General features: G+C 48.2%; 1 protein-coding gene across 1 annotated transcript; it reads right to left on the bottom strand.

Annotated features, from left to right (window-relative positions):
* Window positions 1-450: 450 nt before the first annotated feature.
* Window positions 451-26,578, bottom strand: CCDC63 (coiled-coil domain containing 63). The gene is made up of 12 exons (XM_007529619.2): window positions 26,507-26,578; window positions 22,311-22,401; window positions 21,796-21,965; window positions 18,554-18,743; window positions 13,686-13,805; window positions 12,902-13,083; window positions 11,870-12,051; window positions 10,355-10,575; window positions 7,156-7,230; window positions 4,168-4,360; window positions 1,784-1,987; window positions 451-619 (listed from the first exon to the last, which is right to left on the bottom strand). The coding sequence occupies exons 2-12, from the start codon at window positions 22,317-22,319 to the stop codon at window positions 474-476; spliced, it is 1,692 nt and encodes a 563-aa protein (XP_007529681.2). The 5' UTR covers window positions 22,320-22,401; window positions 26,507-26,578; the 3' UTR covers window positions 451-473.
* Between the last annotated feature and the right edge of the window lie 725 nt (window positions 26,579-27,303).

A 27,303-nucleotide genomic window follows, 5' to 3' on the forward strand; every position in this document is an offset into this window, starting at 1 on the left:
AGTGCATAAGCAACGTGCTGGGTTCCACCCCTGGCACCACACTGAGACTCGAGTGTACACACACACACACACACACACCCTGGCACCACACTGAGACTCGAGTGTAAATACACACACACACACACCCTGGCACCACACTGAGACTCGAGTGTACACACACACACACACACACACACACACACACACACACTTACACAGAGATAGAGACATATACAGGGACACACAGAGATGCGGACACACACATTTGGGGCAGCAGACACACAAACAGAGCCCAGATGCAAGAGCAGCCTCGGGGCTGAAGCCTGGCCTTTGCCCACAGCATGGCTCTTCGTGGCTGCTCTCTGCTCTGCCCTGGGCCCATGATGGGCACCCTGTCATGGCCCCTCTCCTTGGTCTTTGCATGTGCAAGGCTCTGGGATTAAGAAGAGACATTCATTTATTCTCTCTGTTTCTGGTCAAACACCACCACCTCCTCAGGGCACTGACTTCTTCTTGTTCTTCACCTCATCCGCCCGATCTTGAAGGTTCTCAAAGTGCACTTCCCGGTTCCGAGACTCCCTGGCACTGTACTGGCTGAGCACCATCTGCCGGAGGCTGCTGTGGTCCAAGGGCTGGTCCACTGTGCCGAAGACGAGGGAAGTGAGGTACTGAATCCAGCCCAGACAGCACCCAAGACAAGGGTACCCAGCCTGGCCCTGGGTCTCCTCTGGGTGCCTGGGCTCAGAGAGAGGAGGGCTAAGCTACTCAAACAACAACTATTTTTGCTCCTCCCACCTGGAGATGTGACAGTCAGTCTGGTTTAATGGTCATGAGACAGGGCTGCCCTGGGCAGCTGTCAGGGTGTGCACTGCATAAAGACCAGAGAGGAGGGAATCACGGTCCCACTTGATAGTCTAGTGTCTGCCCAGATGGAGAACTGTCTCTTAACTGGCCACTTTGCAGAGGCAGCCTGAGGACCATGGGAGGCCATCACAGAGATGGATCAAGAGCACAAGGAGACAAGCCAGGACCAGGGACCCTTTCGTGCCCGCGACTTGCCAACCTGGATACTTTAAGGTTCATTTTGAATAGGCACATCATGGCTTTAAAAAGTATCCAGGATAAGGGCACCAGGGAGGTGGTGTACCCCGTTAAGTACACACATTATAGTGCACAAGGACCCGGGTTCAAGACCCCACTCCCCACCCGCAGGGGGGAAGCTTCACAAGCCATGAAGCGGGTCTACAAGAGTGTCTCTCTCCTTCTCTCCCTCATCCTCTAAATTTCTCTGTCAAATAAATAAAGAAATGTTTTTATTGGGGAATTAATGATTTATATTCAACACTAACATACAGCAGTGGTACATGTGTAACATTCTCAGTTTCTAACTGCCCCCCACCCACTGTCCTCCTCTGCCATCAAGATCCAGGAACTGAACCCTCCCTCATCCCAGAGTCCTTTATCTTGGTGCAATATACCAAACCTAGTCCAAGTTCTGCTTTGTGTTTTCCCTTCTGTTCTTATTTTTCATAACTTCTGTCCATGAGTGGGATCATCACACACACACACACATGCACACGCACACGCACACACATTATTTAAAAGGTATCCAGGATGACTAGAGCTCAGGGTCTATGGCCAGGTCACTCAACCAAAGGGAAAAGTATCCCCCAAGTCACACCCAAGACAGTAAGTACCCAGAGGGACCAATGGGCCCTGAGACTCATGAGGAGGAGAAACTGAGGCAGGCCAGGACTCCAAACATCCATCCCAGCCCCTGTTCAGACTCAGGGAAACAGCTCACCGTCATCCAGCCGGTCGCTGAAGGGGTCAGCCCCCAGCATGGGGGGAACTACCCTGATGGGCTCCATGGGCTTGAGGAGAGCAGAGCCACCCCAGAAGGGGTTGGTGAAGGTCTGTGGGACCTCACTGTCTGTCCTCTCCACATCCTGGAGCCGCTTGCAGGACTCCAACAGCAGCAGGTCATTGGTCTTCTTTTCAATGATGGCTGGAAAAAACAAGCAGGACCATGGTAGCCACCCAAGATGAGACCTCAGGGCTTTCCCTCATGGTAGTGCCCTTGTTGGGCCAGGGGGGAAGGAGCAGGGAGGGGAGACTGGAGACAGGGACAAGCGCTTTCTCTAGGGCTACACCCTGCCTTCCTGGGGGCTGGCAGTACCCCAAGCCGGCAATGTCTGCCTTGTTGGTTTTGCCACCAGGGTTTTCACTGGGACTTGGTGCCAGCATTAAGAATCCACTGTTCCTGGTGGCTATTTCTTCTTTTTCCTATCTACTTTATTTGATAGTACAGATAAATTGAGAGGGGAGGGGGAGATAGTGAAGGAGAGAAAAAATAGAGACCTGCAGACCTGCTTCACAGCTCATCAAGCTTCCCCCTGCAGGTGGGCAGCAGGGACTCAAACCAGGGTCCTTGCACATGGTAACATGTGTGCTCAACCAGATGTGCCATTGCCTGGATGCCTCTTTTATTGTGTGTGTGTGAGAGAGAGAGAGAGAGGGAGAGGGAGGGAGAGGGAGAGGGAGAGAGAGAGAGTATCACTCTGGTGCATGTGCTGCTAGGGATCAAACTTGGGAACTCATGCTTAGAAGTTCAAAGTTTTACCCATTGTGCCACCTCCTGAACTGTGACATTTGGTTCTTGAGAGGGAAAAAGAAGTGAGGGAGAAAGAGAGGAAAGTAGGAGGGCATGGAGGAAACTGCAGCCAATTAGACATTATAATGTCTAAAGTACAGACACTAGGGGCTGATCGGTGACACACAGAGTGCTCATGTTACTGTGTGTGAGGACCTGGGTTTAAGCCTCTAGTCCTCACTTGCAAGACAGAAGCTTCATGAGCAGGGAAGCAGTGCTGGCAGGTGTCTCTTCCCTCTCTCTTTTTCTCTCTCCCCCCACCCCAGCCCCTCTCTATCTCTCTCTGGAAAAAAAATGTACAGACACACACATGAGAGATATAAGCAGCTATGCAGTGTGGCTATAATATTAAAACTTCACAAGGAGAAAAAATGAGGACAAGAATGTCTAATAAATAAATAAATAAGGTGGAGGAGACAGCATAGCGGTTCTGCAAAAAACTCTCACGCCTGGGCCTCTGAAGTTCCAGGCTCAATCTCCAGCACCACCATAACCCAGAGCTGTGCAGTGCCCTGCTACAGTTAGTTAATTAATGGACCCTTGAAGGAGGGTTGGTAATTAAAAGAGGACTGAGAAACACCTGGTTACACTAAAAACCCGGAGCCACAAACAGCCGCCCTAAACTACTGATTTTCCCAGAGCTGGCTCTGCCCCGGGCCTCCCCACTTGTGCTCACGTTGTTCCTCCTGCCTAGCACACCCTTCCGGACACCCCTGCCTGAGTAAGTCCTGCCGGTGCTGCAAGTCTCAGACCAGATCTCGACACTGACTCACCTGGCTGAGGGAGCTGCCATGGCCCCAACCATCACAGAAGTCATCCCTTCACTCACTTATGACGTAAATGGATCCTGGATGTCTATTCTGCCCAACAGTGCAGGGGCTCTGGGTGTATGTAGGAAAAATAAAACATCTACAAGAAAAAGCGCCGTCTCTCTCTCTCTCTCTCTCTCTCTCTCTCTCTCTCTCGTGTCTTAGACTGGTGCACACGATACCACTATTGAGCCAGTCCTTCCCCAAGGCATTTTTTTCATTCTTTATTTTACAGAGAGAGGAAGTAAGGAGGGAGACACAGAGAGAAGACACCACAGCACTGCTGCAGCCTCCACTGAGCTCCCCCAGTGCTGTCCATGGTGCTCCCACGGGGTGCTGGGGCTCCACCCCGGGGCCTGTTCACATGCTCTATTGCCCCCCTGGGGGCAGGGGGTAGGAGGGAAGACAGAAGTCTCGGGTGTGTGATTCTACTGCTGCCTAGCCAACTTTTTCATTTTACTTATTTCAGACAGTAAAAGAAACAGAGAGAGGAGGGAGACCACAGCACTGCTTCACCATCTGTGGAGTTTCTCCTAGTGCCATGATGCTCACATGTGGTACTGGAACTGGCAGAGCCATGATTTGAACCCAAGCAGACTGGCTGTGGTGCCCATGTGCTTCAGCACCAGGCTCCCACACCCAGCCCCAAAACAATAGGCCCCGCCTCTGCTCACAGGAGGCCCTAGAAACAGCTTGTGAGCATCCCTCGGGCCCAGCCTGACTCACCAAGGTACTGAGGGAGGTTGTTGTCAGTGATCTTGCCCGTCTCACCCAGGTGGCCCTGGATCTGGCTGCCGTCACAGTCCACCTTCTGGAAGAGGCTCTCCACCGAGGCCCTGAGGTACTCCAGCATCTTGCTGATGTCCCTGTAGCTCCGCTCGTACTTATCCGCTTCTGCCGTGGTTATCTTCAGCTTTTCCTGGAGACCCCCACCAGCCCCATGTCAGTGTACAGCCCAGTGAGGACTGTGATGAGGCGATGTGGCCCAGAGGCTTGTGGGCTCAGACTCTCAACCTCTAAGGGGGTCACACTCGGGGCTCCATTCACCTCTGTAGGTGGGGGACTCAGTGGGCAGGGGGGAGGAAGCAGCATGCAGCTGAACACTCACCCCAACTGGCACTTGTTGAGCCCCCAATGACATTTAGAAAAGCAAAACAGAGGCTGAGGAGACGGCATAGTGGTACTGCAAAAGACCTTGCCTGCAGCTCTGAGGTCCCAGGTTCAGTCTCTAGCACCATTGTAAACCAGAGCTGAGCAAGGCTCTGTTAAAATAAATCATTGAGTCAGTAGCTTAGAAGAAGTGTTTTGTAGTGGTCCGGGAGGTGGCGCAATGGTAAAGCTTTGGACTCTCAAGCATGAGGTCCTGAGTTCGATCCCCGGCAGCACATGTACCAGAGTGATGTCTGGTTCTTTCTCTCTCTTCCTATCTTACTCATAAATAAATAAAATCTTTAAAAAAAAAAAAAAAGAAGAAGAAGTGTTTTGTGATCCAGCTTACTCATCCACACATCTAAGTGAAACAGAACTTAAAGGCAGCAATACGTCCCCCTAGCACCTTATTTTCTCTTCTGCCTTGTTGCACTTAAAAAAAATTATCATTACAGGGACCAGGCAGCGGTGCACTGGGTTAAGCACACATAGTACAAAGCGCAAGGACCCACATAAGGATCCTGGTTTGAGCCCCCGGCTCCCCACATGCAGGGGAATCAGTTCACAAGCAGTGAAACAAGTCTGCAAGTGTCAATCTTTCCCTCTTTTTGTCTTCCCCTTCCCTCTTAATTTCTCACTGTCCTATCCAACAAAATGGAAAACAACAAAAGTGGAGAAGACGGCCTCCAGGAGCAGTGAATTCGTGGTGCAGCTCCTGAGCTCCAGCACTAACCCCAGAGGCAAAAAAGAAAAATCATTGGGAGCTGTGCGGTGGCACACTTGATTAAGCACACACATCACCATGTACAAGGACCTGGGTTCAAACTCCTGATCCCCACCTACAGGGCAGATGCTTCACAAGTGGTGAAGCAGGTTTGTAGGTGTCTATCTTTTTGTCTTCCTTTCTATCTCCCCATCCCCTCTCAATTTCTCTCTGTCCTGTCAAAAAAAAATAAAATAGAAAAAAAAAAGGAAAAAAAGGGGGGGGGGAATGGCCACCAGGAGCAGTGAATTAGTGGTATGGGCATTGAGCCTCAGCGATAACCCTGGAGACAATAATATATATATATATATATATATATATATATATATATATATATATATATATATATATATATATATATATAATTAATGAGAGCACTACTTAGCCCTGGCTTATGGTGCTGCTAGGGATTGAACCTGAGACCACAGAGCATTAGGCATGAGAATCTTTTGCAGAACCATTATGCTTTCTCTCCAGGCACTTGACTTAATTAAAAAAAAAAAATTGACATACTGTGAGGCCAGGGGAAGGGTGCAGGCCTTGCCATGCGCATAGCCTAGGTTGGAACCCCAGCATCACATGGGAGATACCATAGCATAGGAGGAAGCTCCAGTGCAGTGGTGCCCCTCTCCTGCCCCCTCCCCCTTGAATGAAAAAGTAGACCGGAGCTGTAACCCAGTAACCCAGGTCTAGAAAATATTGTTTGACCAACAGGAAGAAATGACTTTTACTTCACACAAATATCCTTCCTTCCTTTCTCTGTCTCTCTCTCTCTTCCTGACACCACCTCAGTATGTGCTTTGCTACCTCCCAGTGGCCGATTGGAGAATGGCCTCATCACCCCAGAAGAGAAACAAAGGGAAGGTTTGAGAAGCGTTCCCTAGTTCAGTCCCTGATAGTGCATGTGCCAGAATGGTACTTTGGTTCTTTCCTCCTCTCTCATGTTAATATTTTTAAATGTGGTTAGAATAGGGCTTTGCAATCCAGCTCTCTGGGTGTATATATTTGCCAGACATTTGCTGTCCATCCTTCTCTGTACTTAATAATCAAACCATGACTATATCTGCTCAGAGTTATATTTATACTCTCTGTCCTTATAATAGAAATGCCAACAATGACTGAGCTTCAGGTAAAGGACTCAAAGATAGAGAGGAGAGAGAGCACTTGGGAGCTGAGTGACTCAGCTAGCAAGACTTTTTTTTTTTTTTTTTTTGCCTTCCCCACTTTCCTAGAAGGTCTACATGATGGTTGAAGCTGCTGCATCCATCATGATACCAGGAGGCATTCCTGGGGGTTTAAATACAGTCTGCCAGTGGCTCAGAAGAACAGAAGAGTCTGGGTCTCCAATGACATTATGAAAACACCATACCAGCCCTAAAATCCTGTCTTCAGACATACTTCTCAGCAAAATAAAGAAACACGCTATCGCCCTCTATTATCAGCAACTGACTGTGAAACAATGGCCCCACAACAGCCCAGCTGAGGGTGTGGCTCCCTGCCTGGGCTGCTGTGAGGGCAGCCAAAGCCAAAGCTAAAGCCTGGCATATAGCAATCCTTCAAAAAAAAAAATGCCTGTAGTTCTTGTTACTGGGACCAGGGGGCAGCCAGGACAAGGGGCCAGTGAGGGGAGTCAGGGCCAGAGACCCACCAGAGTGGTGGTGGTGGTAGTGGGGGGTCTTCTGAGGACTTGAGCCCACAGCAGCTAAGGCTGGGGTCTAGGTCAGGGCTACCCAAGACATGGCCCAGGCCAGCACTCCTTAGACCTGTGGACAGACAGACAGCAGACAGGCAGCCCACCTTACCTCCAGGCTTTTCAGCGTGACGTGGCTGTCAACTTGGGATGACTTCTGCTGAGATCGCAATTGGAGGATCTCATCCTGCTCGGGAGAGAAGCAGACACGGCTGTCAGCTGTGTCACTCCCCACACACACCCCTGAGGGAAGCCATGTCTCCAGGAGCTGAGGCAGATCTATATGGTCCCTTCCTTTATTTTATTTTTAAAATTATTATTATTATCATTAATTTTATTTTAATTATTGCCACCAGGGTACTACGTAGCCACTGCTCCCAGCAGCATTTTTTAGTCTTTTTTTTTTTTATTAGATAGGACAGAGAGAAATTGAAAAGAAGGGGGAGATAGAAAGAGGGAGAGGTGACACCGCATTAAGCGCACATAATACAAAGTGCAAGGATTCACTCAAGGATCCCGGTTCGAGCCCCCGGCTCCCCACCTGCAGGGGGGTCGCTTCACAAGCGGTGAAGCAGATATGCAGGTGTCTATCTTTCTCTCCCCCTCTCTTCCCCTCCTCTCTTGATTTATTTCTGTTCTATCCAATTTTAAAAAGGGAGGGGTGGGGAATGGCCTCTAGGAGCAGTGGATTCATAGTGTAGGCACTGAGCCTCAACAATAAACCTGGAGGTGAGAGAGAGACCTGCAAACCTGCTTCACCACTCATGAAGTGTCTCCTTGCAGGCTTGAACCTTGGTCCTTGAGCATGGTAATGTGTGTGCTTTAGCTAGTATGCCACTGCCCATCCCCCACAATTCCATCTTTAGTTTTCAAAAATTTTAATTATGAACATATATTTCTCTCATAGAATATATATACATATATGTATGTATTTATGCATGTGTATGTGTTTACAAAAGCACTGCTCAGCTCTGGATTATAGTGGTGCTGGGGGTTGAACCTGGGACCTTTGTTGCCTCAGGAATGAAGGACATTTTACATAGCCACTACACTATTTCTCTCCAATTGTTTTTTTAATATATATATATATATATATATATATATGTAAGAGAGAGGGACAGGGAATTCTTGGGCTCAAATTTGCAACCTGGAGCTTGTAGGTCTAGTGCTCTTGCCACTGTGCCACCTCTTGGGCTGCAGAATTTTAAAAATATGAAGACTTTGGGTGTTAAGCAGTGGCACACCTGGCTGAGTATACATGTTATCCAGCACAAGGACCTGGGTTCAAGCCCCCACTCCCCACCTGCGAGGGGGAATACTTCAAGAGTGATGTCTCTCTTTCTACTTCTCCATCTCCCCCTACCCTCTCAACTTCCCTCTGTCCTATCAAATAAAAATGGGGGGGGGGGTGTTATCAAACTTTTCTGTTAAGTCTCCACACCTCCAAGACCTGCCCTGCAATACTGAAAGTGGACACCAGAGGGGAGTGGTGATGCATCAACCCCCGACGCAGTGCACTGCACTTGAATTGAGTGAAGCTCACCCATGGGGTCTCTGGGGGATCGCGGCCTGGCCCCTTAGCGGGTGTCCAGAGGCGCAAAGCTTCCCACTCAGACAGGGAGTCAGAGTTCTTAGATTCATTTTTCATGAGAAGCCAGAAATCCAGATTTTCCTGAATAGTATCCTGATTTTTTTTTTAATCTTTGTTATTTTATTGGATAGAGACAGCTAGAAATCAAGAGGGGAAAGGGGAAATAGAGGAGAGAGAGAGAAACCTGCAGAACTGCTTCATCATTTGCAAAGCTTTCCCCCTGCACGTGGGGGCTAGGGGCTTGAACCCAGGTCCTTGCACACTGTAACATGTGCGCTCAACCAGGTGAGCCACCACTCAGCCCCCCAACAGCATCCTGATTTTTAGATTTTGGAATGATGTTTAAAATTGGGGAGCTGAGGGGAGAGCAAGCACAAGAAGAGTGAAGGTTGGGTTCCCCCCCCCCGTCCCAAACTTCGACCCCAGCCCTCTCAGCAGGCTTGAAGTTAGATGTTAGAAGCCTCACTGATTTTCAATCAAACCTCAGTTTTTGATGATGATTTCTTTGCCTGAGCTAGTCTGAGCAGAGGCACTCTCCGTCCTCCAACGCAAAAAGGTGAGGTCTCAGGCACCCTCTCCACTCACCCATCCCACCCCCAGGGTGCCACTCTTTTCAGGGCTGCTCCATTTTACCTGCCTTGTTGTCTGGCACCCACAGAGAAGTCTTGCAGCTGTTCTGTGCAAGATTGGAGACTGCTATTCTAGCCCCATTGTGTCACTCTACAGAGTGGGGGACCGAGGCCCAGGAACAACTGGACCACCCCCACCCCCATGAGACACCCTGGTCCTAATTCCAGACTCAGTCTGTAAGACTGAAGGAGCCACAGGTGGGTGGAAAGGTCAGGTCAGCCTTCCAGGGAAGGAAGATTGAGGGTCCTCTTTAGAGGAAGGAGTGGCCGGTATGCAGCGTCAGGGCCAAGTGAGGATGGAGCAGTGGGGAAGGGGATGCAGGGCTGCAGGTGCCTGAGGCTGCTGCTGTGGCAGTTCAGATTCTGTCCCATGCATATAAATTCAAAGGCTGTTTATGGGGCGCAAATAAGCCTGGGGGGTGGTGGCTTCAGCAAACAGCAACTGGATTCTTCTTTCCTTCTTTCCTTCTTTCCTTCCTTCCTTCTTTCCTTCCTTTCTGCCTGAGATTTGAGTGTGAAATTCCATCACTTCCAGATGACAAATATTCTTTTTTTTTCCCCTAGAGCATTGCTCAGCTCTGGGATTGAACCTCAGAGCTTGGAGTCTCAGGCATCAAAGTCTTTTGCATAACTACTATGGTTTTCTCTTTTTAATTTCAAATGGAGATAGAGAGGGAGAGACAGAGAAAGGAGGGAAGGTGGAGGGATGTAGACACCAGAGCCCTGCTCCACTGTGTGAAACATCCCCCTATCTCCTGCAAGCACTGTGGGTGCCAGGGGTTTGAACCCAGGTCCTCATGCTTGGCAAAGTCTGTGTTCTACCAAGTAAGCCCTCTGCTGGCTCCTCAGCAGGTTTCTTGAGTGCAGGACTTGTCAGAGCCTTGACTCTGCTTGGATATATTTATACATTACGGCCTTCCTAAAAGAACTGGTCATCTCTCCAGGGTGTTTCCCCAATACTATTCCCCCAAACCTGAGGCACTTTTCTCTACAGAACATCTCAAGGAGTGTTCTCAGGAACCCACTTTGGGAAACGCTGCTGGGGGTGGCAGTGGAGAGTGTCCCAGCCCAGGTAACAGAGATGTCCCAACCTGGATTCGCTCCGTCTTCTTGAGCATTGTCTCCATGTCGTTGTTGAGCTCCGTGACGTAGGTAAAGCGTGCAAAGTTCTTGTCCTCCTTGGCCAGGAAGTCCTGGACGAGCTGGTGGAGGTTCCCGTTCTCTGCCAGCTTCAGCAGCCGCAGGTGAGCCACCTCGTAGCTCTCAAAGCTCTCGCCCTTGCTCTTCTTCCCATGCTTCTTACTCTTGAGCTCTACAAGAGGGGCCAGTGGCCGTGGGTCTGCAAGAGGCTCCCTGGCCACTCCCAGGAGGTGGGGCCAGAGCCCACCCCTCAGGGCATCACAGTGCTCTCCCTGTGCACTTCCCACGTGCCAGATGCCAAGCTGGGCTCTACAGAGACCACACCCCTGTCCCAGGAGCCTTTGCTAGGGAAACCAGATGGAAAGAGGAAAGAATGAGGTATCCAAGTAAACAGTACAAGAGACCCAGTAATTTCCATGAGGACAGGCAATGGAGGAGATTCCACAGGGGTTGTGAGGGGGCTCTAGGTGGCTAGGGAGGCTTCCCCAAGGAGGTGAGATTTGAGTAGATGAAGATTAAAGAAACTTTGCTGGCAGAGCATCTCAGAGCTGGGGAAGCCAGCGGAAATAGAGAAAAAGGAAGTTGGTAAAATACTCACTTTGCTAGTGTACTGCTTTACCATGTGAACAACCCATGCTCAAATCCAGCCCCCACCACTTTGGTGTTGTGGTCTCTCTCTCTCTCTCTCTCTCTGTGTCTCTCTCTCTGTGTCTCTGTGTGTGTGTGTGTGTGTGTGTTCATCTCTCTACTTCTCTGTTTCTAAAAAAAAAAAAAGAAAGAAAGAAAAACTGTCTCAATTGTTCATAAAGAGTTGTTTGTTTTTTACCTGAGCACTATTCAACTCTGGTTTATGGTGATGTGGGGGATTGAACCTAGGACCTCAGAGCCTCAGGCTTGAGAGTCTTTTCACATAATATTATGCTATCTCCTCTGCCCAAGAAATAAAATGTCACCAGGGTGATCACTGGGGTTCTGTGCCCACACAATGAATCCACTACTCCTAGCATCCATTTTCTTTTTTCTCCCTCTCTTCCTTTCTCCTACTTCTTTATTTATTTCCTTCCTTCCTTCTTTCTTTCTTAGTCTATCTCTTATTTGATAGAGACAGAGTAATTGAGAAGAAAGAAGGAGATAAGAGGGGGAGAGAGAGAGGAGGAGAGATACAAGCAAAACTGCTTCACCACAAGTGAATTGTCCCCCCTGTAGGTGAGGACAAGGACCTGAACCCAGGCCTTTGCGTGCTCAACCAGGTGCACCATCACCCTGCCCCACTAAATATTTTTAGTGCAACAATGTCTCAAATTCTGCATAGGAGATACTTATCCTAAAAGTGTGTTGCCTGAGAGTTAACTTGAACTGGGCATTTTGTGTTCTTATTTACTCAATTGGCACCCTTACAAGGAGACAGGGCACCTTTAAGTAGAGACAGAGACTCATAGACCAAGACAGGGGTCTGGAGAGGGTACCTTCTTCCTTCTTGGCCTGCTCCTCAAACTCCGCTCTGTCATTCAGCTTGATGAGCAGAAAGGACTTGAGTTTGGTCTCATGGTCGTATATGCGCTCCAGCTCGCGGATCTCCAGGTTGTACTGGGAGATGTCCTTCTGCTGGCGGTCCTCCATGGCAGCCATTCGAGCCATGGCTTCCAGCCTGGGCCGGGACATAAGGTGAATGTCTGGAGACACCCTCCTTCTTCCCAACCCTGGCCTGTGCTAAGAGACATCGTACCTGGTCTGTGACCATCATTTATCTTAATCATGGAAGTTTGGGGAGTAGAGGAACAGCCTTCATCACCTGAATGACAAGAGCTGCAAACTCTAGACCATGCCCAGGGGAATCCCCACCACCACCATCACTTCTTGCATTACCACCCCCACCACTTCCTGCATTATCATTACCACCACTCTCATCACCTCCCAATTACCATCACCACCATCCATCACTTGTCAATTACTCCACTCCAGCCCGTCTTACAGCCACGTATTATTTAATCCTACTTCCCAAAGAGACCCAATAGCAATGTGATGATGAAACCAGGACTCAAACCAGACCTCTCTCACTATAAAACCTCTGTTCTTCATAGTTAAGCTCTCTGCCTCTGGCACCTGTGAGTGCAAATCAGGAGCTCACCCAGGTGAGTCAAGAGAGAGGCCCAGGACTAGAGTCAGCAGCACCAGAAGCAGTGGGACAGCATAGTGGTTTGACCCTCAGCTCACCTCCACTGGCCATGTCCCCGGATCTCAGGTAAACAGTGTGGTTTCTCTAAATCTCCAAGTCCTGGTGTGTAAAGTGGGCGTGAGTCCCCAGGGGAGTTATGAGCGTTAAAGTAATGCCCAGGGCAGTCAGCACTGGGCTCAGCACATAGGCTTTGCTCAGAGTCCTTGCAACAACAATGTATAAGTTTGCCAGACACAGGGGACAGAGGGTGGCCTAGAGTAGGAAGTAAGGGCCTCAGGAGGAGGCTAAGATCTCTCTGCCCTGGGCGCTCTCTCCAGCCCACCTCTGCTCATAGGCCTGTGCAGACTGCTCGATGGCCAGGTTCATGGTTCTCTTCTGGGCTCCCAGGCGCCGGTGGAGCTGCTGGTACACATGGTCATATGCAGCCTTCTCGAACCGCAGGTCCTCGATCTCCTCCCGCAGCTTAGCGTTGGTGGTCAGAAGCTTGTCAAAGTTGACCGTGACCTGGGAGGAGGGTCATGCCTCAACACAGAGCCCACTCCCGGGCCAGTTAAGCTTCTGGAGGGCAGCCAAGGGCTGGGGAGGTCCCCATCTCATCACTATCCAGATCCTCAGAGCCAAGCTGGGCCTGATGAGAGACAGCTTGAGCCGGACACCAGCTAGCTAACTGACTAAGTGACCCTGGATGATTCTCTCTCGGTTTCGCACGGCTATGCCTCCTGTTTCTTAGAGACATCAGCCACTACTAAAAGGCTCTATTTCACTAAGAGACCTGATGACTCTGCCAGGTCCAGAGGGAAGTTCCAGCTGTTTCTTGAGAATAAGCAGAAGCTTTTGAATCAGGACATGAACATCAGGCATCCCAAGAGATTGGGGTGGGGGCTGTCAAAAGTATCTATGTAGGTGCAGAGATCAGGGAAGGGAGCTGTCCTGGGCAGTGTCAAATGGAACGGAGCAGGTGGGTGAACAGGTGGCAAATTCAAGGCTAGTTGGCTACTGTGTACCACACCTGCTGGACACCTTTGAGGTGTCCTCCACTGGCCCAGAACAGCATTACTCTCAGCTCCAAGAAGAGCTCTGTGCAAAGCAAGAAACATTCCACATACGAGATTTAAGCGGGTTTCCAAAATATTGATCTGCTTTTGCAGTTTCCGGGGGTTATTAGTCTCCTGCGTCTTTGAGAAGATTTGCCTTTGGGTTGCAAGTTTTTTTTCCATCTGAGCAATCTGAAAGAGAGGGCGGAAAACCCAGCTGTGTGAACATCTGTGGGAGGAAAATTTGGAGCATGCTGAAACAAAGAGGTGATGTTTTCCTTTCCTTCCCCGTTAACAGAACTGGAATCTCTCTCTTGGGTGCATATTGAATTCAGGCAATTTAGAGGTGTTTGTTTATCTCATTGTGCTTATACATTTTATTCACCTGTGCAGGTATAGCCTAACACCACCATTGACACCAGAAATGGTGCTGTCTTCCTAGGGGCCTGTCACCTTGCAGACAGGGGACATTGGAGGTATTTAGTTGGTGGGTCATGAGAAGCCACCCCCAAAGGATTAGGACAGAAACCTTCAGAACATAACTGAACTACTGGTTCAACCAGTCCCAAAGTTTGTCTTTTTTACTTGCTACTATATATATTTGCTTCCAGGGTTATGACTGGGGCTCTGTGCTGGCACTACAAATCCACTGCTCCTGGAAGCCATGTTTCCATTTTATTGGATAGGACAGAGAGAATTTGAGAGAGGAGGGGGAGACAGAGAAGGAGAGAGACCTGCAGACCTGCTTCACCACTTGCGAAGTATCCCCCCTTGCAGGTGGGGAGCTGGGGGCTCAAATCCAGATCCTTGCAAAGGCCCTTACTCTTAACCAGGTGCACCCTCACCCAACTCCAGATAAAAATATTTCCACACTGTCAGCAGTCCACTTAGAGGAGAGTGATCTGTCCCCAGTCCCATCTGATAAATCCTCACTGGTCTAAGGCAGGGGTTGGATTTTTTTTTTTTTTTTTTTTGCCTCCAGGTTTATTGCTGGGGCTCAATGCCTGTGCTACAAATCCACTGCTCCTGGAGGCTATTTTTTTTCTTTTTGTTTGTCGTTGTTATTGTTGTCGTTGTTACTGGATAGCAATCAAGAGAGGACAGGAGAACAGAGAGGGGAGAGAAAGATAGACACCTGTAGACCTGTTTCACCAGTTGTGAAGTGCCTTCCCTGCAGGTGGGGAGCTGGGGGCTCAATCCTTATGTCAGTCCTTACACTTGAGCCATGTGCGCTTAACCCACTGCGCTACCACCTGGACCCCTAGAAATATTTTTAAACTTTTTCTTAAATAGCCAGAGTACATATTTCAGGTTTTGGTGACTGACGGGTTGTATTATCTAGGTGTTCATTTTGTCTTTTGGGATGTGAGCATTTAATGGGACTGGGAGATAGCTCAAGTGGTAGGGCCTGCACCTTGCATTGTGCAAAGTCCTGTGTGTGAAGCCTGGTTCTACCTGGCAGCACCACAGCATCCACATGGGGTAGCTCCATGGATGGTGGGCAGTACTGTGATGTCTCTCTCTAATAAAAAAAAAATTTAATAGGAAAGGAAACCAATCCGTGAGTGAGTGATGGGGTCACACATGCACAAGGTCCAGGCATTGCGAGAATACATAAAATGCAAACATTTAATATGAAAATGAGGCTGGTGAAATAGCTCACTTGGGTAAAGTGCTACTTTACTATGTGTACAACCCAGGTTTGAGCCTGACCCCTACTGCAGCTTCAGTACTGTGGTCTCTTTAACTCTCTTTCTCTGTCTCTCTGCATTCTCTGTCTCTATCTGAAAAATAATACAAGTAAAAATAAAATATAAAAATGAGGGCCAGACACAGTGGTTTGTGCAACAGCCTTTCATGTCTGAGGCTCTGAGATCCCAGGTTCAGTCCCTAGCACTATCTGCCATAAGCTAGAGCTGAGAAGTGCTCTGATCAAAAGAATAAAGTACAATGCAGCATAAGGATCCTGGTTCAAGCCCCCCAGCTCCCCACCTGCAGGGGGGGTCACTCCACAAGGGGTGAAGAAGGTCTGCAGGTGTCTATCTTTCTTTCCCCCTCTCTGTCTTCCTCTCCTCTCTCGATTTCTCTCTGTGCTATCAAACAACAACAGTAATAATAACCACAACAATAGCAACAGAAGGAAAAAAATAGCCTCCAGGAGCAGTGGATTCGTGGTGCAGGCACAGCAATAACCCTAAAGACAAAAAATAAAAAATGAAATAAAATGTAAAAACCATTGTTTGTGGGGAAGGCATAAACAAATCAGATTTTATTGTAGTTGGCTGTCTTATAATTGGTTTACCAACTATGGAAATTCCATTTCCCTTTGTCAGTGATTGGCCACGAGAGAAAATCTATCAGAGGGATTTTGTGAAATATTCTCACCCCCATAGGAAGTGAACACTATGTAAGAAAACCTCCCATCCATTCTTCATGTGTCTATGTGTGACCATGTGAAAAGCTGTAATTGCTAAGTGTTGACATCCATCTTGTGACCACAAAAGGAGGGCCAGTCATGGGAAGGGGTCAAAGAGAAACGGACCAACCAGTCACTGCAGAGTGTCTAAATCACCCTGGACTGTTTTTAGATGGGTATCTTATTATGTGAGAAGGCAAACTTCATTCTGTCAGTAATTCCTAGTCAAGAATTCTGTTAGGCTAGAAATGGTCCTATCCTATGACCCTGCAATTCCTCTCCTGGGGATATATCCTAAGGAACCCAACACAGCCATCCAAAAAGATCTGTGTACACATATGTTCTTGGCAGCACAATTTGTAATAGCCAAAACCTGGAAGCAACACAGGTGTCCAACAACAGATGAGTGGCTGAGCAAGTTGTGGTATATATACACAATGGAATACTACTCAGCTGTAAAAAATGGTGACTTCACCGTTTTCAGCCGATCTTGGATGGACCTTGAAAAAATCATGTTGAGTGAAATAAGTCAGAAACAGAAGGATGAATATGGGATGATCTCACTCTCAGGCAGAAGTTGAAAAACAAGAACAGAAAAGAAAACACAAGTAGAACCTGAAGTGGAATTGGCGTATTGCACCAAAGTAAAAGACTCTGGGTGGGTGGGTGGGGAGAATACAGGTCCATGAAGGATGATAAATGACATAGTGGGGGTTGTATTGTTAAATGGGAAACTGGGGAATGTTATGCATGTACAAACTATTGTATTTACTGTTGAATGTAAAACATGAATTCCCCAATAAAGAAATAAATTTAAAAAAAAAAAAGAATTCTGTTACTTGCCACCCAACATATTCTCACTGGTATGTAAAGCAAGATGGAGGCCTCTCAGAAGATTGGTAATCAAGGGAACCATTCACTGGGCCTCACACAAACTGGTGAAGGGTACAAATGCTGCTTACAGTCATTGTTAATCAAGTTTTAGGACTTTAGCCAGAAAGTGTACACACACACACACACACACACACACACCATTCCCTCAGAGTGAGAACAAGGAATTCAGGTTCAAGTTTCTGTTCTGTTTGGTTCTCCTTTGCAACACAACTCCTTGCCAAATGGCCTCAGATGGGAGGACCATGCACATCCCCAGACCACACCCCCAGGCTCAGAAGGGTCACCCTCCATGCTTTGATCCCCCAAAGTCCTCAAATTTCTTTACAGTGAAGCCACAGCTTCCAGGCTAGTTTCCCTGTGCTTCTCCTGATTAAATCCAGCCTCTTATCCCTTGGGCATCTTTATGTCAGATGCTGCTTTTGTGATGCTAAGAGTAAATAGGCCTCAGCCCAAAGAAGCTGAGGGGGTCCAGATGGGTGCTGGGAGACACAGAATGCAGAGCCTCTGCCAGATGCTGTCTCCTGAGGTTGTGCAGGGCTTGGGGGAAGCTGTGCTGGGGGCATAAACTCAGGAATGTGGCTTTTGCCAGGCCGGCAACCTATGCAGCAAAACTCGACAAAAATGTGATCGTAGTTATGTGATCAAAACTTCCTTGAGACATGAGACTGGAGGTCCACCTTGATGAGAGCTTTGGCTGAGCAGCTTTCTGTTTCCACCCCAGGTTGTGGTCCCCTACCTGTGAGGGGTTCGATAGAAAAAACCCAGTCTCCATGCATGAGATACAGCAGGGAGAAGGGGCTTCCTTGAGTAACCCAAAAAAAGGGTAGCCCTGAAAATCAGAGGCATAAATCTACACCCTGCCCAGCACTCAGGGGGCAGTTGGTTTTTTCACCAGTTGTTCATCACCTCTCCTGGTGACTATTTCTTCACTTGTCTATTCTAATAAACTTGGACCTTTTCTCTAAGTTTGTTAGCTGCATGTTGACTGACTCATGTAGGGCCTTTTTTGTGCTGCCAAACTTGAACCTGAGTTCAAGTCCCTGGTCCCCACCTGCAGGGGGAAAATTTCAAAAGCAGCGAAGCAGTGCAGCAAATTTCTCTCTCTCTCTCTCTCTCTCTCTCTCTCTCTCTCTCTCTCTCTCTCTCCCCTCTCTCTCTCTCTCCTCTTTCTCTCCTCTCTCTCTCTCTCTCTCTCTCCTCTCTCTCTCCATCTCCCACTTCCCTCTCAATTTCTCTGTCTTTATCCAAAATAAATAGATTGACTTAAAAAGAAAGAATGAGGGGGTTGGGCAGTGGCACACCCAGTTGAGTGCAACATGCTGACATGCATTCGGACCTGGGTTTAAACCCTTCCTCCCCACCTCAGGGAAGGTGTGAAGACCTCTGCAGGTATTTCACTCCCTCTCTATCTCCCCCTTCCCTTCTCAATTTATCTTTGTTGTATCTAGTAAAATGAAAAGAAAGGGGGAAAGTGGCCACTGGGAATAGTGAATTTGTAGTGCCAGCACTGAGTCCCAGCAATAACACTGGTGGTGATAAGAGAGAGAGAGAGACCGAGGAAATAGGTGGGGGTGGAGAAAGGTAGGGAAAAGGCAGACAATCCATCTCTGCCAAGTAGAGGAAGGTGCACCTTCTCATCCAGCTCAGCCAGGAGCGACTTCATGGAGCTGATAAGCATCTCATAGTCCTCCTTGCTCTGCAGCAGGAAGCGCAGCTCCTGGAAGTTCCTGTCGCTCAGATCCAGGTTCCTTGGGGACTTAACGAGACTCAAAAGCAGGGTGATCTCATCCTTCTCGTCCTGCAGTGTCTGGATTTCCTTGCTATTAGAAAAACAGTATACAATGCACCCCAGCCCCAGCCGTGAACCTCAGCTTTACTCTGGCAAGACACCTGTGGCCCCTTAACCTCAAAAGAAGACTTGGAGTAGCACCTCCCAACTGAGTGAGCGAGGCACAGGCCACTCTGCAGTCCCTTCTAGAACACACAGCCTGAGGCCCAGCGCACAGCAGCTACCAAGAGGCCCTCTGGGACACTTCCAGCCTGTCGCCTTACTCTACCCTTTTGGCCATCGGCTCACTGGTGACTGGGTTTGGTCTTTTGTGTGTTTGTTTCCACTAGGATGGACTTTGGTCACTACACAAGAACTCTACTACTCCCAGTGGTCTTTTCTTTTCTTTTCTTTTTCTTTGATAGATGATAAAGAGATAAAAGAGGAGAAAGAGACAGAATGAGAGACATGTGCAACACTGCTCCACCAGTTGTGAAACCTTCTCCCTACAGGTGGGAACTGAGGGCTTGAACCCAGGTGCTTGTGCATGGTGACATGTGCACACGATCGGATTCACCACCACCAGCACCCTGATTTTGCAGGCTTTCTGGCCACAGCACATAGCTAATTATCTCTGATAATGAGAGGCAGGTGAATCTTCCAGGTTTTTCAATTGAGTATCCACAGAGACCTCCACCAGCCTCTCGACTGTGCGGTAAAAGATAGACTCTACTGCTTGCAGAGGTCTCTTTGTTCTGCCTCTCCCTGTCTTGTCTACAGGAGAAGGCAGTGGGCACATGGTGAACAGAAGACCCAGGTGTCTGCCCAACAGTTAACCAGGGCAATGTCCCAGAGGCAGAGTGACACCCTATTCCTGCTGCTTGGAGCAGCTGCTCGGGGGCCCTTAGAGAGCTTAGAGAAAGGCAGATGTTCAGGCCCCAACCTGGGACCTACTGAATCAGAATTCGCTTTGCTAAAAGATCCTCCAGTGGTGGCCCAGGAGATGGTGCAATGAATAAAGTGTTGGACTCAAAAGCTTGAGGTCCTTAGCTTTATCCATGGTGTTGCGTGTGGAGAGTGGTGCTCTGGTTCTCCAGCCCCCACCCCCGCTCTCCCCCTCTCTTGTTAATAATTAAATAAAAGGGGAGTCAGGCAGTAGCAAAGCAGGTTAAGCACAGGTGGCAGAAAGTGCAAACACTGGTGTAAAGATCCCAGTTCGAGCCCCTGGCTCCCCACCTTAAGGGGAGTCATTTCATAAGCAGTGAAGCAGGTCTGCAGGTGTCTTTCTCTCCCCCTCTCTGTCTTCCCCTCCTCTCTCCATTTTTCTCTGTCCTATCTAACAACCATGACCCCAATAACAACAATAACTACAACAATGATAAAAAAACAACAATGGGACAACAACAAAAATAACTACAACAATAAAAACAACAAGGGCAACAAAAGGGAAAATAAAAAAAAAATGGCAACAAAAGGGAAAATAAATATAAAATTAAAAAATATAAATAAAACTTTTAAAAGATTTATTTTAAATATATATATATCTCCATATGCTTAGGAGCTAGGCAGTGGCATACCTGGTAGATCACACACATTTCTGTACTCAAGGGCCCAGGTTCAAGTATCCACTCTCCACCTGGAGTGGGGGACGCTCCACAAATAGTAAAGCAGTGTTGCAGGGTCTCTCTCTTCACTGTTTCTAGGCTGACCCCATCTGAAATACTGTGCTTTGTAAATTCCAGCAGGACACCCCAACAGGAAGGGCCCTTTGTATTGTGTGTGCTTAACCTGGTGCGCCACAACCAGGCCCCTCTAGGGAGTGTTCTTTGAGGTACTCAACTCCAGTGAACTGCCCATCTGTGAGAATCCCCTTGGGATAATGAGACCCATACTTCTATTCACTTGGGTCCTGGGGTTCAGACCATTGGCCACCGCTGATCGCACCAGGCATGGATACCTGACCCATATTGGACTGGCCATACCCTCCACGCCCAGGGCATTTGGGGCTGGGACTGGCTCCGTCTCTGTGGCCCTTGGCAGCTTCAGAGTAGAAACAACTGTCTCCCACCAGCCAAGGCTGGCACACAGAGAAAGATCAAAACCCTTGCATAGGAAGAAGCAGGAGGGCTGGAGAGGTAGCTTAATAGTTATGCAAAAGGTTTTCATGCCCAAGGTTCCAAGGTTCTAGGTTCAGTCCCCAGAACTACCATAAACCCAAGTTTAGCTGTGCTCTGGTAAGAAAATAAAACAAAGTAGGAGGGGAAAAGGAAAAACAGAACAAAGAAGCAGTACTGGCCAGAAGGTAGCACAATGGCTAGAACACTGGGCTCTTAAGCATGAGGTCTTGAGTTGCCTCCCCAGAACCGCATATGCCAGCACAATGTTCTGATTCCAACTATCTATCTATCTATCTATTCTACCTACCTATCTTTAATAAATACTTACTTTATTATATATGAGCGATAAAGAGAATTTCTCGAGTGTCAGAGAGGAGAGAGAGAGATAAGCAAGAGTACCACTCTGGCACATGTGGTGCCAGTGATCAAACCAGGAACCTCAGGCATGAAAATCTGGTGCCATTGAGTGAGTCATTTCCCTAGCCACTATATCATTAATAGATAAATCTAGAAAGGAGAATGGGGATGAGGGGGAAGGAAGGAAAAAAATAAGAAAGAGGAAGGAAGGGAGGGAGGAAAAAATAGGAAGGAAGGAAGGAAGAAATGAAGTCATTCTGGCAAAACAGTCCACGTATCAGAGGATTTGCATGTCTGAGGTCTCTGAGATCCCAGGTTCAATTCCCAGCACTGCCATAAGCAGAGCTCAGCATGCTTCTGTTTTCAAAAAACGAAAAAGGAAGGAAGGAAAGAAAGAAGGGAGGGAGGGAGGGAGGGAGGGAGGGAGGAAGGAAGGAAGGAAGGAAGGAAGGAAGGAATGGAGGGAGGAAAAAAGAGACAAAGGAAGGAGGGAAGGACGGGGAGTCACAAATGATCCTCAGGAGACTGCCTGGAAGAGGGTCCCTACCCCAGAGACAAGGGAAGACGGGCCCCAGGGAGGCTGAGCCCCTCATTTCCCCAGGCTCCCTCAGGACAGCAAGGCTGGCTTACTGCTGGCTCAGGATCTTCTGCTGGGAGCGGAAGTTGGAGGCCTTGCGACTCTCCACCATCTTCTTGAACTGCTGCCTGAGCGTGCGGAGCTCAGCCTCGGCCATCTGCCCCTTGACCTTCTCTGAAAGCTCCTGGGCATCCTCAGAGTTTTTTCTCCTGTGCTTCTTCAACTGGGTGGGAAGGGCAGACACTGAGTGCCATAAAGAAGTCCACAGTTAGGGGCGGGTGGGGGTAGGGAGGGTGGGGCAGGGCTGGAGGTGGAGGAGCACCCCTGGGTGATGTCAGCTGTGCATCTGTTACATGGAAAACCCGCCCTGGGTTACCCGAGTGGACAGGAGGCTGAACTTCACTGTTGCACACAGAAAAGGCAGCCTCACTGAGTGACCTCAGGGGAGGCACTTAACTTCTCTGAGCCTCCAGCCTCCCTTCTGTAAGATGAACACCTACAGATATGTGGTCCGGCTCAGATGAGAGGACTAGCACAGCCCCAACCCACCACCATCATCATCACCTACTGTGGACATTTTGAAAGACTCCAAGCGACCTCTGCTGTGACGCTCAGGACTGGTCAGAGGCAGCGGGTGTGCCTTCTCACTCTGCAGCACCCTGTGCAGGGAGGGGTGGGGGGAGGAAGGGGGAACCCTGTGAGCCTTTGGCTGGGGGTTCAGAGCCCAGCCCACAGTTGTCCCTCCCCTTTCAGCCTGGCACAGGAGTTCACAGCAGATGGCATGAGAAGAGCCTTTTTTTAAATCAATGTTTGCCTGAAACCTGTTCCTCTCACAATTTATTATTAACAGGCGGGCAGATGGCTCCAGGGTGTCACTTAGCCTCCTGCTCTCCGTGTTCCCAAAGAAAAGGGGACCAAGTGACATCAGAGAGATGTGGCCCCCGCTGGGACTAGAGCAATGATTGCTCAACTTCAACTGTGAATCTCCAAAGCAGGAGCCAGTGGCACCTTGGCACCTTATCATAAGCAGTTTTGTCTTTGATGACAATGTTAGTCCTGTAAGCTGCCTCCCAGTCTTGGGGGCTGAGTTCCTAAAGCAGAAATGGTTAGCTTTGCCATTTGTGGTTGACAGTTGTTAGAACTCAGCCTACATTCTCCCCTACTTGCCACCTTCCCTTAGGCAGCAGCCCCACACACCCAGCCTAGGCCTCATTCCTGACTTCTCCTGACTTCTCCTCCTTACACTACTCCTGCGCTCTATTGTCTGGGAAGGCATGACACCACAATTCCGTCAGGTATGCCTTAATCTTAAACACCTACACCCAGATAATTGGATTCTAGCGACACAGGAGCTTACATCAGGCAATTATGGAACACCCGCTACGACGCAGGTCTATGCAGTTGCCCCACGTTGGGCGCCAGATGTTGTTGCTCTCTGGGCTCTCGGCTCTCCCTCTCTGAGATCTGTGTACCCCTTTGCTCTGGACGTCCGCTCTCTTCTCCGCGGTGCAGCCCGACACCAGACCACCTCAACAACACCTACTGATACTCCCATTAGACTGTTACAAAAATAAGAGATTTCTTCTGGGGAGATTGTATGGTGATAATGCAGAAAGACTTTCAGGTCTGAGGCACCAAAGGTTCTAGGTTCAAACACCACCATAGACCAGAATTGAGCAGTGCTCTGGCAAAAGTAAATAGATAGTCAATTTTTTGTTGTGGTAAGCTGATGGAATGTTTTACCGATATTACATGTGCCAGAGTCATGCTTTGGTTCTCTCTCTTCTCTTATAAATAAATACATAAATAAATAAATAAATCTAAATATGAAGGAAAGAAACAAAGAAAGGAAGAAAGAAAGAAAGAAAGAAAGAAAGAAAGAAAGAAAGGGAATCAGAGCATCACTCTGGCACCTGTTCAAAGACTGAACTCAGGACATTATGACAGAGAGGCCAAGGTTTTATCCACTATGCCACCCCTAAGGCACAGGGACCTTTTTCTTTTTTTTTAATATTTATTTATTCCCTTTTGTTGCCCTTGTTTCATTGCTGTAGTTATTATTGTTATTAATGTCATTGTTGGATATTAGAGAGAGAAATGGAGAGAGGAGGGGAAGACAGAGAGGGAGAGAGAAAGATAGACACCTGCAGACCTGCTTCACCACTCGTGAAGCAACTTCCCTGCAGGTGGGGAGCCAGGGACTTGAACCAGGATCCTTATACCAGTCCTTGCACTTTCTGCCACCTGTGCTTAACCTGCTGCGCTACTGCCCTGTTCCCAGGGACCTTATTTCTAACTACAGTTGAAATGACTGCTTCCTTCCTAAGAGGATCCTGATTTGTTTGTTCTTCTTTAAGATGCCCAGTTACACAGTCACCTCCCAGCACAAAGAACACATGGGGCCCAGAGCCTCCCTAAATGGCATTTATTCATGAATTGGGATCCTCAAGTATATTGTATCTTGCCTGGAAGTTAACTAACTGTGTTATCTGCTTCTCCCCAGAGCAGAAGCTTCCTCTACTCCTCCCTGCAGCTGATACATTTCCACACACACTGAGCCAGGCTACCCTGAGACACACCTCTCCTACCTCCAGATGCCAATTCAGGCCTTTCCCTTTCTGGCAGGGCCTTCTGAGCTTAGCTCTGCTCCCTGGACAGATCCATAAGTATACTTTTTTTTTTTCTTCCTGCCAGGGATGGGTGCCTGCACTATGAATCCACTGCTCATAGCGACTTTTTTTTTTTTTTTGGATAGGACAGAGAGAAATTGAGAGGAGAGGGGAATATAGAGGGGGAGAGAAAGATAGGCACCTGCAGACCTGCAGACCTGATTCACCGCTTGTGAAGCAACTTCCCTGCAGGTGGGGAGTTGGGGACTCAAACCAGGATCCTTGCACTTCATACTTCATAAGTGGTGCTTAACCCAGTGCGCCACTGCCCGACCACCCCCATCCTTTTTTATTTTAATTATATACATATATAATATTTGTTTATTTTATAAGAAATTGAGAGGGTAGGTTTTTACCAGAGCACTACTCAGCTCTGGCTTAGGGTGATGCTGGGGATTGAACCTGGAACCTTTGGTGTCTCAAGCATGAGAGAATTTTTTAAGATAGTTGTCATTTTTTAATTATATTTTTATTTATCATTATTGGCTAGAGACAGAAACTGAGAGGGAAGGAAGAGGTAGAGAGGGAAAGAGACAGAGAGACATCTTCAGCCCTGCTTCACCACTTGTGAAGCTTTCCCCCTGCAGGTGGGGACCAGGGGCTTGAACCTGGGTCCTTGCATACTGTAATCTGTGCACTTAATCAGAAGTGCCACTGCCTGGCCCCATGAGTCTTTTTGCATAACCATTATGCTGTCTCCTCAGCCCTCCGTACCCATTCTCATAGCTGGGCCTTCAGAGAGTCCCCCTCTACCCCACCCCCCACACACATACCAAGTGTCCTTGCCATTCTCTTGTTTTGGGCCCTCAAGCTCTTGTCCCAAGTTAGCAAAAGAGTTCACTTGGATAGTGAACCTGGCCCCCACTTCATTGCAGGAGGCGTGCAGAAACAAGATTTTCTTTTTAAAAAAAAAAAAATTGTTATGGGGAAAACTGAAGATGAAGTTGGTCTGCTCTTCTTGGAGTTCTTTTATTTAAATTTATTCTTATTAGTTATTAAATATTGGTTTGCAAGATCCTAAGATTATGGGGGTATAATTCCACACCACACTCCTCCTCACTTCCAGGTTCTCCCTGCCCCCAGGATAACCATCAGTTTTCACAAAGTCTTAGGAATAGTTTGACTACTTTTTTTCCTTTTTTCCCTCACAAATTCATGTGTTTCAATTTTTATATTGCACATATGAGAAAAACTATCCCACAAGTGTCTTTCAGAGAAATGCAGGTCATTTGGTAACAGATATAAACTATAACACTCTCAAGATACTATTATTATAAGAAAATAGCAACCTCCAACATGAGGAGAAAAAATTGCGGCAAAGTGAGTGAAATATTGGAGAATGGATTTTTAACTCTCATAAAAAGAGACATGGCAAATAAAAGGCATGTATACCAAAAGAAAAAAAGATATAGGCAGATATCTGGAGGTAGTTGCTAGTCAAAAGAACTGGTACCATTGTTACAGTGCATAAGGATTCTGGTTCAAGCTCCCAGTCCTCACCTGCAGGGGGGGAGCTTCCTAATTGGTGAAGTGGTACTGCGGGTCCTTCATCTCTCCCTCCCCCTCCCTCTCTCTCTCTCTCTCTCCCTCTCTCCCTCTCTCTCCCTCCCTCCTTCTCTCCCTCTCCTCCCTCTCCTCCCTTTCCCTCCCTCTCTCTCCCCCCTTCCCTCCCTCTTCTCCCAATTTCTGTCTCTAATTAAAATAAATTTTAAAATAAAAAAAAAAACTGGTAGTGATATAACTCTGTAGAGGCATACAAGACAAAATAATTTCAGGAATAAACATCAAATTAAAGTAACTCAGGTATTATATAGGATTAAAAATAAGAAAATCTATGGGGTTGTCGGAAATGGCATGACACATTTTTGCATAGATAAAAATAAGCTATGCCTTTTTCGATGAGCCAGTAAGAAAGGTAAAGAAGATATTAAAAGTACTAGAGTCGAAATTATATCATTTAAAAGGGCATAGAGGACCTTATGTGTGTATTGGTGTGATTTTCCACGTTGTCATTAACCCTGTTGAATAGCTCTCGCCGCCAAGGGTTTGCTCCTGCCGGGAGGAGACGCTGTGGAGCTGCGGGCGGCACACTTACCGGGTCGGAGCTGAGTCCCCGCCCGGGTCCGACACGCGGCTGGGCTGTTTGCAGTGCGCGCGCTGCGCCGCCCTTCGCCCCACTGCCGGGTGTCCTTCGACCCCTGGAACCGGCGTCTCTGTGACCCGCACAAACGGGACATTCCGTTCTGGAAGGCGCTGGGAGGGCTCAGGGTAGCTGCTGGGCGGGAGGGGACAGCCACCCTTCTCTGCGGCCCGACCAGACCTGGGGACCCTAATGACAGGGAGCATGACCTTGACCCACTCTCGCCCCCATTCAAACGGCCTTCCCTCTGCTCTCATTCCCTTTCTCACAGGCTGACTCAAAGGAATGGAATAAATAACAACTGGTACTGGTGTTACAGTGCGCGAGGATCTTGGTTCAAGCCTCCTGTCCCCCGCCTGCAGGAGAGAGGATTCGTAATTGGTGAAGTAGTACTGCAGATTCCCACCCCCCCCCAATTTCCCTCTCTATTCAAAATAACAAAATTTTAAATTAAAAAAAATATTCTCGCTAAAATGTAAAAAAAAAAAAAAAAAAGGAATAAGAGGGAGAAGAGATAACATCACTGGTACCAGGAATACCTCAAACCACCCAACCTGCCCCAGGTCGTGAGAGGCCAGGTGTGAGCATTTCCTCCAAGTGACTCTGGTACCTTAAAGATAAATGCTTCCTACAAATGCACCTGCAATACGACCACTTTCTCTGGGCTTCACTCAGGATGCTGCCACATTGGGGCTAGGCGGTAGTGCAGTGGTCAGTCAGGCCTAGCCCCAATGTGGCAGCATCTTGAGTGA

The sequence above is a fragment of the Erinaceus europaeus genome, chromosome 6 (genome assembly GCF_950295315.1).
Source record: "Erinaceus europaeus chromosome 6, mEriEur2.1, whole genome shotgun sequence".
NCBI lineage: Eukaryota > Metazoa > Chordata > Mammalia > Eulipotyphla > Erinaceidae > Erinaceus > Erinaceus europaeus.

Excerpts from the sequence above, each read along its gene's own strand:
- CCDC63 (XM_007529619.2), bottom strand. Across the intron at positions 13,806-18,553 it reads TGGCTGAGCTGGATGAGAAG|ATTGCTCAGATGGAAAAAAA; the intron begins GTGCACCTTCCT and ends CCTCTCTTTCAG. Across the intron at positions 4,361-7,155 it reads TCACGCTGAAAAGCCTGGAG|GAAAAGCTGAAGATAACCAC; the intron begins GTAAGGTGGGCT and ends GGGGGTCTCCAG.